The sequence below is a fragment of the Leiobunum rupestre genome, chromosome 8 (assembly GCF_980474605.1).
Source record: "Leiobunum rupestre chromosome 8, qqLeiRupe1.1.hap1, whole genome shotgun sequence".
In the NCBI taxonomy this organism is placed as follows: domain Eukaryota; kingdom Metazoa; phylum Arthropoda; class Arachnida; order Opiliones; family Sclerosomatidae; genus Leiobunum; species Leiobunum rupestre.
This window is the reverse complement of record NC_143391.1, coordinates 17,957,605-17,971,883: the sequence shown is the minus strand read 5'-3', so window position 1 is coordinate 17,971,883 and position 14,279 is coordinate 17,957,605. Positions and strand designations below refer to the sequence as shown.

At 37.4% G+C, this 14,279-nt stretch overlaps 1 protein-coding gene across 25 annotated transcripts in view; it reads left to right on the top strand.

Annotated features, from left to right (window-relative positions):
* Positions 1-3,029, top strand: part of Mhc (myosin heavy chain) — a 32,441-nt gene extending 29,412 nt beyond the window's left edge. For 24 of the 25 annotated variants that reach the window (XM_090155129.1, XM_090155131.1, XM_090155128.1 and 21 more), the window contains exons 29-33: positions 65-655; positions 740-1,061; positions 1,152-1,724; positions 1,801-1,956; positions 2,491-3,029. In XM_090155129.1, coding sequence (XP_090011255.1) covers positions 65-655; positions 740-1,061; positions 1,152-1,724; positions 1,801-1,956; positions 2,491-2,592 — 1,744 coding nt within the window. In that variant the 3' untranslated portion in view covers positions 2,593-3,029. Of the gene's footprint in view, positions 1-64; positions 656-739; positions 1,062-1,151; positions 1,725-1,800; positions 1,957-2,134; positions 2,415-2,490 lie in introns of those variants that run through there. The other variant, XM_090155127.1, reaches the window with a different exon arrangement.
* The last annotated feature ends 11,250 nt before the right edge of the window (positions 3,030-14,279 follow it).

Below are 14,279 nucleotides of genomic sequence, written 5' to 3'. Positions count from 1 at the left end.
TTAGCAATGAATTTAGTAGCGTTGGTAAAAACCACTGACCACGTGTTCGATTATTATCTTGTAGGAAGAAGTTGCAAATCAAATTGCAAGAAGCCGAGGAAGCTATTGAGCAACTCAACGCCAAGAACAGCGGTTTGGAAAAGACCAAGACCCGCTTGGCTGGTGAGCTCGAGGACATGTCCATCGAAGTCGAGCGCGCCAACGCTTTGGCCGCCACCTTGGAGAAGAAGCAACGCTCTTTCGACAAGATCATCGCCGAATGGAAACAGAAGGTCGACGACTTGGCCGCCGAGCTCGACGCTTCCCAGAAGGAATGCCGCAACTACTCTACCGAGGTCTTCAAACTCCGATCTTCTTACGAGGAGAGCCAAGAGCAATACGAAGCCGTCAAGCGCGAGAACAAGAACTTGCAAGACGAGATCAAGGACTTGGTCGACCAACTTGGCGAAGGTGGCCGAAGCGTGCACGAGCTCGAGAAGAGCCGCAAGCGCTTGGAGATGGAGAAGGAAGAACTTCAAGCCGCCCTCGAAGAAGCCGAAGCCGCTCTCGAACAAGAAGAGAACAAGGTGCTCCGCGCTCAGTTGGAGCTCTCCCAAGTACGACAAGAGATCGACAGGCGCATCCAAGAGAAGGAGGAAGAGTTCGAAAACACCAGGTTTGTGTTCTAATAACTTAATGACGAGACAACCTTTGGCGGTCATTTTTTTAACGCGACATACTTTGCTTCTTAAATTCGCAGGAAGAACCACCAACGCGCTTTGGACTCCATGCAAGCCAGCTTGGAAGCCGAAGCCAAGGGTAAGGCTGAGGCTTTGCGCTTGAAGAAGAAGTTGGAGAGCGACATCAACGAGTTGGAGATTGCTTTGGACCACGCCAACAAGGCTAACGCTGATGCCCAGAAGAACTTGAAGAAATACCAACAGAGCATGAAGGAGCTTCAACAAGCTTTGGAAGAAGAACAGAGGTCGAGGGATGAAATTCGCGAACAATACGGCATGTCTGAGAGGCGATGCAACGCTCTTCATGGCGAGCTCGAGGAGAGCAGGCAGCTTTTGGAACAAGTGAGATAAAATTAATATTTAGAGACGACAACGTAATACCCGTAATAAATACGGAAATATATTAATTCTACTCGTTTTTAATTGTGATAGGCTGACCGCGCCAGACGATCCGCCGAAACCGAACTGGCCGATCTCCACGAACAAGTCAACGAACTTTCCGCCCAAAACGTTTCCGTTTCCATGGCTAAGAGGAAATTGGAGAGCGAGATGCAAGCTTTGCAAGCCGATTTGGACGAGATGTTGAACGAGGCCAAGCAGAGCGAGGAGAAGGCCAAGAAGGCCATGGTCGACGCTGCCCGTCTGGCTGACGAGCTCCGCGCCGAGCAAGAGCACGCCCAACAACAAGAGAAGATGCGCAAGGCCATGGAGCAACAACTCAAGGACTTGCAAGTCCGTTTGGACGAGGCCGAAGCCGCCGCTCTCAAGGGAGGCAAGAAGATCATCCAGAAGTTGGAATCCAAGGTCCGCGAGTTGGAGAACGAGTTGGACAACGAACAACGCCGCCACAGCGATGCCGCCAAAAACTTGCGCAAATCCGACCGCCGCATCAAGGAATTGCAATTCCAATCTGACGAAGACCGCAAGAACCACGAGCGTATGCAAGATCTCGTTGACAAACTCCAACAGAAGATCAAGACTTACAAGAGGCAGATCGAAGAAGCAGTAAGTATAGCCGTTAATACGCTGAAAAGAGTCGAATCCCGGATACGTTAAACTTAACCAATGATTACCATTATAGGAAGAAATCGCTGCCCTGAACTTGGCCAAATTCCGCAAGGTCCAACAAGAGTTGGAAGATGCCGAGGAGAGAGCCGACATGTCCGAGAACGCGCTGGCTAAGTTGCGCGCAAGGAACCGCAGTTCCGCTTCCGCCGGAAGAGGCATGAGCCCAGGCGTAAGTACCTTCTAACTCTCGATCGTTCTTAGTTTTCTTTCGTACTGGTATTCGTGTTCTCTAAAGCGTCTTTTCTCTTTCATGTCTTCTCTTCACGTCTCTTCTTTCAACCTCTCTCTCTATCGTCTATTTCCGCTCTCTTCTATACCTCGCTGCTCGTATCGCGTTCGCTAAATAGCCAATCGCTTCCAAGCCCCGCGCTAAGGGCAAGGTCGCCGAGGAATAAACTGTTATAAGTTCTCGTTATATATAGCTTCTTATTGTAAGTTTCCAGCTTATATTCTACCCAATACGAGCTATATACTTAAAATCTCGAGACACGAACGTCCATTTTTTACTCTGTCGAAACTTTTATTTCTGTTGCGTTCTTTTTCGTAAATACAATTTCAATTGTACTTATAAAAATTGTAATTAATTTTTTGCGTTGAATAAAATGGAAAATGCTGTAAGAAGAACGATTTTTTCTGGTTCTTAATACGTCTTTTCTCTTTTTCCTTCCCTTTCCCATTTCCCTCGCTCGAACGCTTTCCGCAGCCGTCCGTCCATTTCAACAAAGCGTCGTACAATTCCTCGTACCCCACTTACCAAAGAAATTATGGTTCCCGCGACCACTTGCTGGACGAATCGGAGCTTTGAGGGGATCAAAGTCAAGACTATGGTGGCCTTTCGTGAAAGCGCGAATAGACAATCAGTCCTTCGATCGGACAAAATTCGAACGACAGCGAAATGACGAAGATATAACCAATATATTTAAAACTTTTATATAATATATACATATATTTACAAATATATACGTTGGCAAGCTTATTTTGGAGAATATTATTTAAATAGTCTTCGACGAAGAATGTACAAAATTATCCCTTCGATTATGTGTGCGTGTGTACCTCTCTTAACTGACTAATTGGTTAAAAGTGTTAGCTATTTAGGCCTAAATAAAGATTGTCAAAACTACTTTAATTGGAAGTTTACGATAAATATCGCGTGACCGACAATAACACATTCGACCCAATGTAATGGAAACCCTAATTTATCGATATTTTCACAAGAGCAATAAAAAATATTATCAAGAAAAACACATGTTTTTTAATTCTGTCAAAATTCAATAGACTTAAGAGGAAAACCTAAGGTAGTTTATTTCTCTCACGCTAAAGTTATTTTGCCCAAAACAACAGAACCCTATCGGGTAACGGGTTGAGAGGAATAAACTATAGTTTAAATAGGCTAGCTCTGCTAAGAAGACTATTTCAGTGTATGTCTCACTGCAAGTAGCCCCGCCAGCGGTAGGCACAAGTAAGCACGTGCCTACGTTACAAAATTTCGGGCCTACTTTGGGGGACTCTAAATTTTGAAATATGCCTATATGGGATTCTAATATTTGAGCCAACAACATGCAAATAGGCCTTTCTATAAAGTAACATTGGCCTTCTTGTTAAGATGTATAGGGCGCGTCACTCGTGACGTAGAAGTGACGTTTCACTATGATAGCCAATAGACGCTAGCATCTAGGAGCAACAATCACAACTAGAACGCAGCTAGCCTTTAAACGCAGTGTTGTGTACAAATTTCATTGGACGAGCCTTTACGCTGAACATTTTACGGGCGGGGAGGGAAGACAATTTCCGAATTTTCCCCTTCCGACGGCAGCAGGCACTAAAGCGTCAAACCAATGAAAAATGTACACTAGAAAATGCACGACTTTTGACGGCTTGCGTTCTCCTTGTGTGGGGTGCTGTGTTTGTTGCTCCTAGCTAGCATAGTATATATAGTATATATTAAATTTTTATTAAATAATTTCATAATAATTAAATTTTTATTAAATAATTTCATAATAATTAAATTTTTATTAAATAATTTCATAGTAATTAATTTTTTATTAAATAAGTTAATAATAATAATTTTTTAAACAATTAAATACAATAATTTTTTTAAACAATAAAATACAATAATTTTTTTAAACAATTAAATACAATAATTTTTTTAAACAATAAAATACAATAATTTTTTTAAACAATTAAATACAATAATTTTTTAAATAATTAAATACAATAATTTGTCTAGTTAAATATCAATGAAAATTACAAAGAAATTCTTGATGGGGGCATCTTAATAACGCAGTGCCTACTCGCGAAAAAAACCTGGCGGGGCTACTGCTCACTGCAGCTATTAGGCAGGACCAAAGACAAACATTTTCGTATTGACATTTAAGGGACGACCCGGACGAGGAATCACTTCGCTCCCACAGCATCAAATTCGTATACATAGACGATAAAAATATACTTCAGCTACTGAGGACAAGCTAGTAGTTTATCTCTTTTTGTTGGCAGAATATCGATAAAGTACCTTCAGAAATGAAGCGACAATTTTATTCACGATGTCACTATGGGGGGAATAACTAGCTAAGATGTCACTAAGAGGGAAATAACTAGGTTTTATGTCACTAAGGGGGAAATAACTATGTACGATGTCTCTAATGGGGAAATAGTTAGGTACTATGTCACTTAGGGGAAATAACTAGGTACGATGTCACTAAGGGGGAAATAACTAGGTACGATGTCACTAATGCTGAAATAACTAGGTACGATGTCACTAATGGGGAAATAATTAGGTACGATGTCACTAATGGGGAAATAACTAGGTATGATGTCACTAATGGGGAAATAACTAGGTACGATGTCACTAAGGGGGAAATAACTAGGTACGAAATCAATAAGGGGGAAATAACTAGGTATGAACTCACTCACGGGGAAATAACTAGGTACGATGTCACTAATGGGGAAATAACTAGGTACGATGTCACTAATGGGGAAATAACTAGGTACGATGTCACTAAGGGGGAAATAACTAGGTACGAAATCAATAAGGGGGAAATAACTAGGTACGAACTCACTCAGGAGGAAATAACTAGGTACGAACTCACTCAGGGGGAAATAACTAGGTACGATGTCACTAATGGGGAAATAACTAGGTACAATGTCACTAATGGGGAAATAACTAGGTACGAACTCACTCAGGAGGAAATAACTAGGTACGAACTCACTCAGGGGGAAATAACTAGGTATGAACTCACTCACGGGGAAATAACTAGGTACGATGTCACTAATGGGGAAATAACTAGGTACGATGTCACTAATGGGGAAATAACTAGGTACGATGTCACTAAGGGGGAAATAACTAGGTACGAAATCAATAAGGGGGAAATAACTAGGTACGATATCCCTAACGGGGAAATAACTAAATTCATTAATTTTTATAGGGTCGTTTCTGCAATGCATGCACTATAGAACTTTTGAATTCATCCACAACCTTAAGTATATTGGTCAGCTAAAGAAAGCAACCTGAAATGGTCAGATACCTTAATGATATGTCGACAGTCATATTCGATTAGAAATCCATAGGCAATAACTTGATCAGAATATCTCTTAATGCCACCTGAATTCCCATTACTCTCGCCAGTTTTAAAAAGGGGGGACTAAGTTAATATCAAGGACCAGATATTCATAATATTTTGGATTTAGAGATGTTTTTGGGAATTATAAATAGAAATAAAGTATACTTTATTGTAGGGTATGCAACAAGTGTTTCCTTTTAACCGGGTATCTTTTTTTGGCACATTAAGGCTTATTAAAACCAGAACGTTCTGTTTACAGGTGAAAAGTTTCCATTATTTCAACAAGCACTATATAAACAGTAACTTTCAGGTCCTGGCTCTCGGAACTATTAATTCTTGTCGATTTCCTTGAAGATGTTTTATTTAAGCGCCTATTGATATAGATATTTATCAGATAGAAATGTATATATTTTAAAAACCCTATGAGTCTTGAAACCGTAATACTAAATTGATAAAATATTAAATTGTAAAGGAGTACGTGTGTACGTCCAAGGTTTATATTTTAGAGAAACTTTTAAAACTCAGTTCGTAGCTAGAGCGCTATCCGTACGCCCTCTTTTAGTGGTCGTCGAAAATTAGATAGGTACGATATAAGCAGACTCTAGATTTCTGTGATGTATATCTTATATTTGGCTCAGTTGCTGTCAGTGTGAGAAATAAGGCACTATCACAGGCCAATCTCCAGTTTAAAAAATAAATACTTGGGGTGTTAGTGGCCCTGGTGACCACTTAATTAATTCAAAGTTTTTTCCCTTCAAGATTTTAGTTCATTAAAAAATACTATATTAATCCCTAAAATTGTTTGGTCTTTGCTTCTAGCACATATTGTCAAGAATAGATAATTTGACCATAAATTATGAAATCCTGATTTTGTAGGTTAAAAATGGTAAGTGGCCAGTGGCCAGTTTTTTAATTAAACATTCTAGGGTCTACTGGCCTCAGGTCCAGTTTAAAAAAAAATTCCTTACTTCTCAGCCTGGTTGCTGTTGACATTCGGGGATCGTTGTCTGCTACACTGTCGTGACCCATTTGAATAAATTCCTGCAGTTTTGCGTGTATTTTTGTGTAATAAGTATTTAACTTTGAATACGTTTTTATAAAATAATTATCATGGGTTTTTTATTTATTAAATAAAATTTTTTTATAAACATAAAAGAAAAGAAACGGTTAAGTAATTTGTAACGTTTTGCAATAGAATTTTCGTCCATTAGTTTACTTTATATATTATAAGAGAACTATCTTTAAATTTAGGCATGTATTGGAGTTCTATGAAGTTACAAAGCTAATTTTAAACGTCTAGCACGTTTAATAAGTAATTTATACATCGTTTCTATCTCATATCTTTTTATATGATTTCATTTTAAAATACATGTTACCAAACCCCCAATCAGATCGCCTCTAATTTATAAAGAATTTCAAAATTTCGGTCAGAAATTTGTAAAAGTAGTGTTTCGCGATTCTAAACACCCTCGCGCGCTTTCGGTCGGCCGCTTAATTTTAAGTTCCAGATGGATCGAAAAAAAAACCCAGCTTAATTGGCATTAATGCCTAAAAACCAGGCAAGTCGATGTAATTTTTACGTAAAAGAGTTGTTATACTACTGGAGTTCAAACTGAAGTCGTTGAAAATGAAAATTGTGAAGACATTTTTAAAAAAAAGCAAAGCGTTAGAAGATTTAGATAAGTTACACCTAAACTAAAATAAAATAAAATAAAATAAAATACACGACTTAAACCATGAAGTCGTGTATTTTATTTTATATATCTTGACCATGGTTAAAGAATTTTATTTGTATAATTATAATTGTATAAAGTTAAACCTAGGCTTAGTGGCTGAATCTGTTGTTATCCCACTCATATTTTTCTTTCAACAATGTAAATTGAGAAATCATATCTTCAATAAGTTCATTATCTAAAACTAATTTCAGCATAATTCTTAATAATAAACTATAACTTTCCTAGAATTTTCAATTATTATAACACAACTAAAACATTAAGTTTTGGTACACACGTGCGCGTGATGCCTACGAACTTAGCTGCTAGCTATTTTGCGGAGAGCGACGTTTTTAAAACCAATTTTCACCTCGTGCAATGCCCTAAATTTGTAACGATCCTCGAAGGGGGTCGGCACCGCTGAAAGGGGATAAATTAGATTCTCAAATTAAACGGCGCGAACTTTGCCTCCAATGCGAGACTTACTGTTTATGTCTTTTTATTTTTGATGTTACAGAAATAATAGTTTAAAAATTAGAAGTTTCTTTTCGTATTTTACTAGCAAACTGTAGCTTTTATTTTAAACGCTTTCTATTCGTTTATGTTAAAGCTTACGGTGATCACAAAGTGCCTAAGGCCTACGAAAATATTAGGAGACAATGAGACATTAGCGTCTACAATTCCATATAATAGGGCCTACGAAGGTCCGAAAAGTCGGTAAATGAGCCTAAGGCCTACGAAAAGGTTAAAACGGCCCTGGGTGATCATCAATCAATTTACAATGAAGAGTTGTTTGATATTGCATAAGAAATTAAATTGCGAAACACTTGTTGCCTTCCTAAATGTAATTTAAAAATTAACTCTTATTCCAAAAATGTTGGATCACAAAACTCAAACCGAAGGATATTAGATTTTTTGTTTTAAAAGTCAGGGAATTTAAAAATATGGGGATAAAGAGTCAGGGAATTTTTAGAATTTGTAAAAATTCAGCGAAAAGTCAGGGAATTCAATTTTATCTTGACACTTTTTGAAGGTTTTTTTACTCTAGATCTATGACAAATTCCACGATTACCATTTATTTCCTTGAAAGTTTGGCTAATTTTTTCAACATTGCAATAACCTAATATAAGTCCATTAAAATTTATTAACTTCTGATAAAAGTAAACTTTTTGCCTTAAAAAGTCAAGGAAAATCTCTAAATGGTCAGGGAAAACAGGGAATTCGAATCTCAAAATTTTGTGGCAATCCTGTAGATATTATCATTATTATTAGTAGGGGTTGGGTGGTTGGGCTAAACACTTTGACACGAGGTTAATTGTGTTACCCCAGAAATTTAGACCTGGAGGCTGGAAAAGAAGCGCAAGATCTGCTTCGCCGAGATGCTGGGAAGATCTCTTGTTTCCAGCCTGTGCATACCAAGATGCTCAAACCTTAAAAATCACAGACTCAAAGGACAGGAGACTTCCTCTCGTCCTCTGCGAGGCGTGCCCTGCATATAGGACTCTCACTGATGCCAATAGATGTAGATGCCTATTAAGCTGGCAATGACCCAAACCAAGGCCCGTAACCAACCTGATACCATATGTAACATAATTACTCATAAGTATGCCACTAGCTCTATTTCTTCACTAACGGTTTGTTTCACAGATATTGCGTCATCCGTACCCTACGTAATATTTGACGTCATATTTGACGTCATCGAATCTCAAATGCCGATAAGGCCGTCGTATAATTAGCTCTACGTCTGATAAACCGACGGCCATTATTTTAGTAAACAAACCAGTTTGAACAACCAATTCTTTGGAGCTAAAATGAACTACAATATAGTGTCAAGTTCTGTTAATGTAATTAATTTGCAAATTAATGAAGTTCTCGGAGACTCACGTTCTAAAATAAATTTGCATTGTCAAATAAAAGAAACAGGTTTATTGGAAAAATAGTTGAAATTCAGGTTGAGCTTTTCTGGCGCATCTACAAGGGTTGAGTCTTTGCAGATACTTTTGAGCCTAGGCCTCAGTGGCGTAAATAGCGCCCCCGCAGACCCCGCGGCGTGGGGGGGCCCCGAGAACTAGGGGGCCCCCAAACGTTTATGATTAAAATCTGTGCTATTTAAAAGGGCCGCAAGTCGTTTTTCGCGGGGGGGCCTCAGAGTTCCTAGTTACGCCACTGCTAGGCCTAACTCTTCTAAGCTTGGTATGGGTTTTAATAACGCTGGTGGAATATCCCACTTCGACGACTTGTTCCATTTTCGGGAAATTTCCCATATTGTGGGAATTTTAGGGGTCCATTTTGGCTCTGTGGGAAAAAGGTTTTTTTTTTCAAAAACGTTGAATTTGTGGGAATTTTCATGTCTGCGGGTATTTATCCTACATGTATGTTTTTTTTTAATTTGACTTTCAATAGGAAGCCCAAAATTATCTAGAGCAATGTATTTTCGTGAATATTGTGATTTTATAGATAATTTAACGGAGACGTCTCCTAATACTACAATCAATCAATGCATAGGCCTAACAACCAAAATGTTTAAAAATTGTAATTTCAATAAAATTTTATTTAAAAAATTAATTTCCCAAATATTCTGAAAATTATGGCATGTTTTCCGTTGAGTTTTCGTTGAGGGCGGGACTATATAGGGGTGTGGGAAATCGTGGGAAATTTACTATCCAGCAATGGGAATTTCGACTTTCTAACATTGGCAACACTGCACTCTTTGGGCTCCCGTAATGGAGGTGTTTATTGCCGATTTTGTTCAAAGTCGGCCGTAATGTAGACCTATATGAGATTTGCCATGGCAACCGAAAATGTTTTTGACCACTTAAAACCAAAAAATCTCCATTTAAAAAAGCATGGGATTTTCTCGGTTTTACAGGGTCCTATATAGCTACGAAAATTTAAAAATAAAATAAAATCACGAAATGGGTAATTTGGACCTTATTTAGGTAAATGTCCCCAATGTTTGGGTAAATTGGAACATTTTTGAGGTAAAATTGTAACAATGTTTGGATAAAATAAGGAAAAAATCTTATTTTTGTTTTAAGTGTTCAAAAACATTTTCGGTTGCCATGGCAAATCGAATGGATAGTGCAACGTCTCCTTTTGGGATATTTCATATCTCATATAGGTCTACATGATTACGCCCTACTTTGAACAAAATCGGCAAACAACACCTCGGGTACTCTCCTTGTCAGGTTGAAATTCGTTGCCCTGCCTTTTAAATAGATTAGTTTTAGTTATTAGTCTAAACAAAAATAACAGCCAACGTATTGAAGTTAAATGCTGATATTTAACGCATAATCCTAAATCCTTTACAATTTAATATTTTATCAATTTACTCTTATGGTTTCAAGGCTCAAATTTGAGCAAAGGGTTTTAAAATATATACATTTCCATCTGAAAAATATGTATATCAATTTACGAAAACGGGACTAAAATTGACTACAATTATTTTCAAACATTTGGTACTTTAATTTTTTAATTATTTCCAAAAAATATATCTAAATTTAGTCTCCACACCTTAAATCTGCTTTGGTAAAAGCATTTCATGCCAGTAATTAAAATTTTCAAAATGATTTATATAGAATTTTACGAGGGGTAAGACACTCTTGAAAGTATGTACCTTTAACAGTGCTAAATGCACGAACTCGGTGTACAGATTATCTGAGACTGTCTTACCCCTCGGAATTTTATGTATGGAGATTTTTTAAAAAGTTAAAAATTTAACCACTTCACTTTGATTTGAAGCAAAATCCTCAATAGTTGATTTTATAAAATGTATTTACGCTTGCCCAACTTGTTGAAATGTTGCCCTGGAGTAGTTCAGCCAATGCCTAAGAATGAGTTCATAAACTCTTTAGTGGGAGAGAAAACGGATCCACAGCTGAAACGGGGAGGCAACATTCCAACAAGATGGCCAAGATTATTTTATAAAAAGAACTATTCGATCACTTTTTCAAATAGGCCTACCCCCAGGGGTCATGGGTAAAATTAGTGGACATTCGTGGGGGGTAGCTTTCCCCCCAAAAGGGGTGATTAAATTAAATTTAACCCCCATTTAACCCCCAAAAGGGAGTGAAAGTCTAAGAAAGTGCTTGAAATACGGTTTTTGGACCGCGTCCATCTTCTGACCTTATAACCTTAACGCATTGAAGTTTAATCGAGGGGCAGGTCACTTCCTTGATTAACGACGCACCCGTCAAAAGATTAAATCCGATTTAATCGTGATTATTTTGATTTATTTCAAGGTAATCACGATTAAGTTGATTAAATCACGTTTAATCATGATTAGAATGTTTAAATCTGATTTAATCATGATTAAATCTGATTTAATCATGATTAAATGATTAAATCTGATTAAAATGATTAAATCTGTTTAAAAAAATTATCGTGATTAGTATGATTAAATAGTACTTTAGTTTTGATTTTAATGATAAATTCTCTATTCGACCGATTATATGGATTAAATCGTGGTTAAAATGATTAAATCTAATTAAAAGGATTAAATCTAATTAAAATGATTAAATCTAATTAAAATGATTAAATCTAATTAAAATGATTAAATCTAATTAAAAATGTTATATCATGATTAGAAAGATTAAATCTCGTTTAAATGATTAAATCCTGATTAAAATGATTAGATCATGATTAGAATGATTAAATCTCGTTTAAATCGTGATTAGATTTTCTAATCTTGGTTAGATTTTTTAATCTTGGTTAGATTTTTTAATCTTGATTACCCTGATTTAATCACGATTACCCTGATTTAATCATTTTACTATGATTAAGACGCACCCTAAATGGAAGTGACCTGCCCCTCGAGTTTAATGCAATGCATAGCTTATAGTTCTTACAATAAATCATATTCAGTGCTGTATTGCTGTTTTAGGGGCGGGAAGCAAGTACTTTTGGCGTTAAAATCTTAAAATTAATAGATTCACATATAAATATAATCTACTAAATATGAAATAAATGTTAGGGAATAATACACTAGCAGTTCTAAACAGCTTAAATATACAAGTGCCTTAATGCAATGCAAATGAGTCATCTTCAAAAACCGTATTCCAAGCTTTCTTAAATTTTCACCCCTTTCGAGGGAAAAATGGGGGTTAAATTACCCCCATAGACATAATATGATTACCCCCTTCGAACACTCGTAAAGTTTTGTAATAACCTAGGGCGTAGGCGTATTCAAAAATGTGATGAAAAGTGTCAAACGCGTCCGGTTCGATTTGAGAGATTCGAAAAAAAGTTCTTTAACCACTTTGAAACCAAATAGCTCACGATCCGCTCGTTATATTGCAATTCGCCAGTGAACATGACTTTTTGCACGTAAGATGGCCAATCGAGAAATCCCCCCCCCTAAATTTTTAACAAATTTTTTCGATGACCTTTAAGGGTAGGCCTTTTCGAAAAAGCGATAAAATATTTTAGAATAGTCTTAGTCGATAATTCAAAATAACGGTCAAAAACGCCGCCTTTCAGTTTAGTAAAATATTTTCGGCGGCGTAATCGTCGGCCATTTTCGTTATGGAGATACAGGCCGGAAGGGAGGCAAGGATGCCAGATTTCGATAGACCGAAAACGGCCAACTCTCTCAAATGTTTTCGTTTTCAAAACGAAAATTTTGCGGCGTAGCTATCGACTATAGAATCCTTGATTTGAGTGACGTTGTTTTTTTCAATGCTTTTCACACATACTAACTCCCGAACGGTGCGTTTTATGGTACTACATCACTAAACATGCCTTACTCTACGGGTGATTGTGTATCCAATGCTATGATTTTCAGTTCTATATCGCTACTAGTTGTGTAGATAACAAGGCTTAAAAACGCCATATTTAACCCAATTTTTAAATGTCATCACCCCTTATGGGGGGGGGGGGGAAAGCTACCCCCACGAATGTCCACCAATTTTTCCCACGACCCTTGGGGGTAGGCCTATTTGAAAATGTGATCAAACCTCGGTGTGCCCATTTGGTACCGAGTTACCGACAAGCCCATTTTCAGCTCTTGGCTCACGGACTACATCTGCGATGACAAGGTCATACAATGAAGGATAGAAATGGAATTTCAACAAACCTCTGTGGTCTAAAATATATTTTTATGTCTAATTTAGTAAAGGTTTTACTTGAAACCAACCCTAAAGCTTTAGAATTTTTGTGATTCTTCAGAAGCTCTTCATGAATTACATTTTAATTAATTACAATAGTCACAGTCACTGCATTAAAGAAAATTAATCCTTGTCAAAAAATGCTTGTCTAAAAACTATCTATATAATAAGGAGCGCTTGGTACGTTGGTCGTTCGTTGGAGCTTTTGCCTCAACACTCTGAAAAGCAACACGGCGCGGACTGCGGGTGCTATCCCTTATCACCCCTTTCTCTCGCTTGGTTTGTTTCTCTTTCGACTTATTCTAGCGATTAGGGGGTCACAAGGACGAGTGTTTTTTTATGTTTGACATGAGGAAGGAGCAAATCAGCCATTGGATACAGGGGGTTTAAAGGGGTAGGAGGGTTTGGGACGGGAGAGAAAGGAGAGTTTTTGAGTTATTTTTGCGGGGGCGGGAGTTTCTCGAAAACACCAACCGCAACGGATGTAACAACCACAGCTATTACATTTTATGAATTATAATTTAACCCATTTAATTCATTATACAGGACATTAAAGAACCAACTGGTAGATAAGGACACTTGCTATATATCGTATCCAGAAAAAAGTCAGCGCCTTAACACTTCGTCGATCCCTTACAAAAGGGAATTTAAGGAATTAGCAACTGGGAAACAATTTCGGTGGTTTTAAGCGAGAGCCTTCAGCAGCTTACCTAATATTTTAATAACCACTACTACTAACAAAAACTACAATATTAAATGCCACACGACATTTTGATTAATATATTAATCTATGTTTTAATATACCCGTATCATTTGATATACAGGACATTTATGGTTCAAATGAAATGTGAGAACTCTGAAGACTAGCCAGGAATAAACTATAAGACTTGTGTAATATTAAAGGGGCTGGAAAGTGGGGTTTTGAAATCGTCCAGTAACGTAGTATCTCCAAAAAAATCCGGACCCTGCTTTATTTTCTTTATTCCCCGCTTGAAGAATTTGGCTCTGACGGAGATGTTTTGAAAATAGTGAGGAGCGACCCGAGAGACACTAGTGAGAGGTATTCATACGTGAACTAAGACATTCGGGCGTTCGTGGACGTGGTTTTGGTTCTAGTAT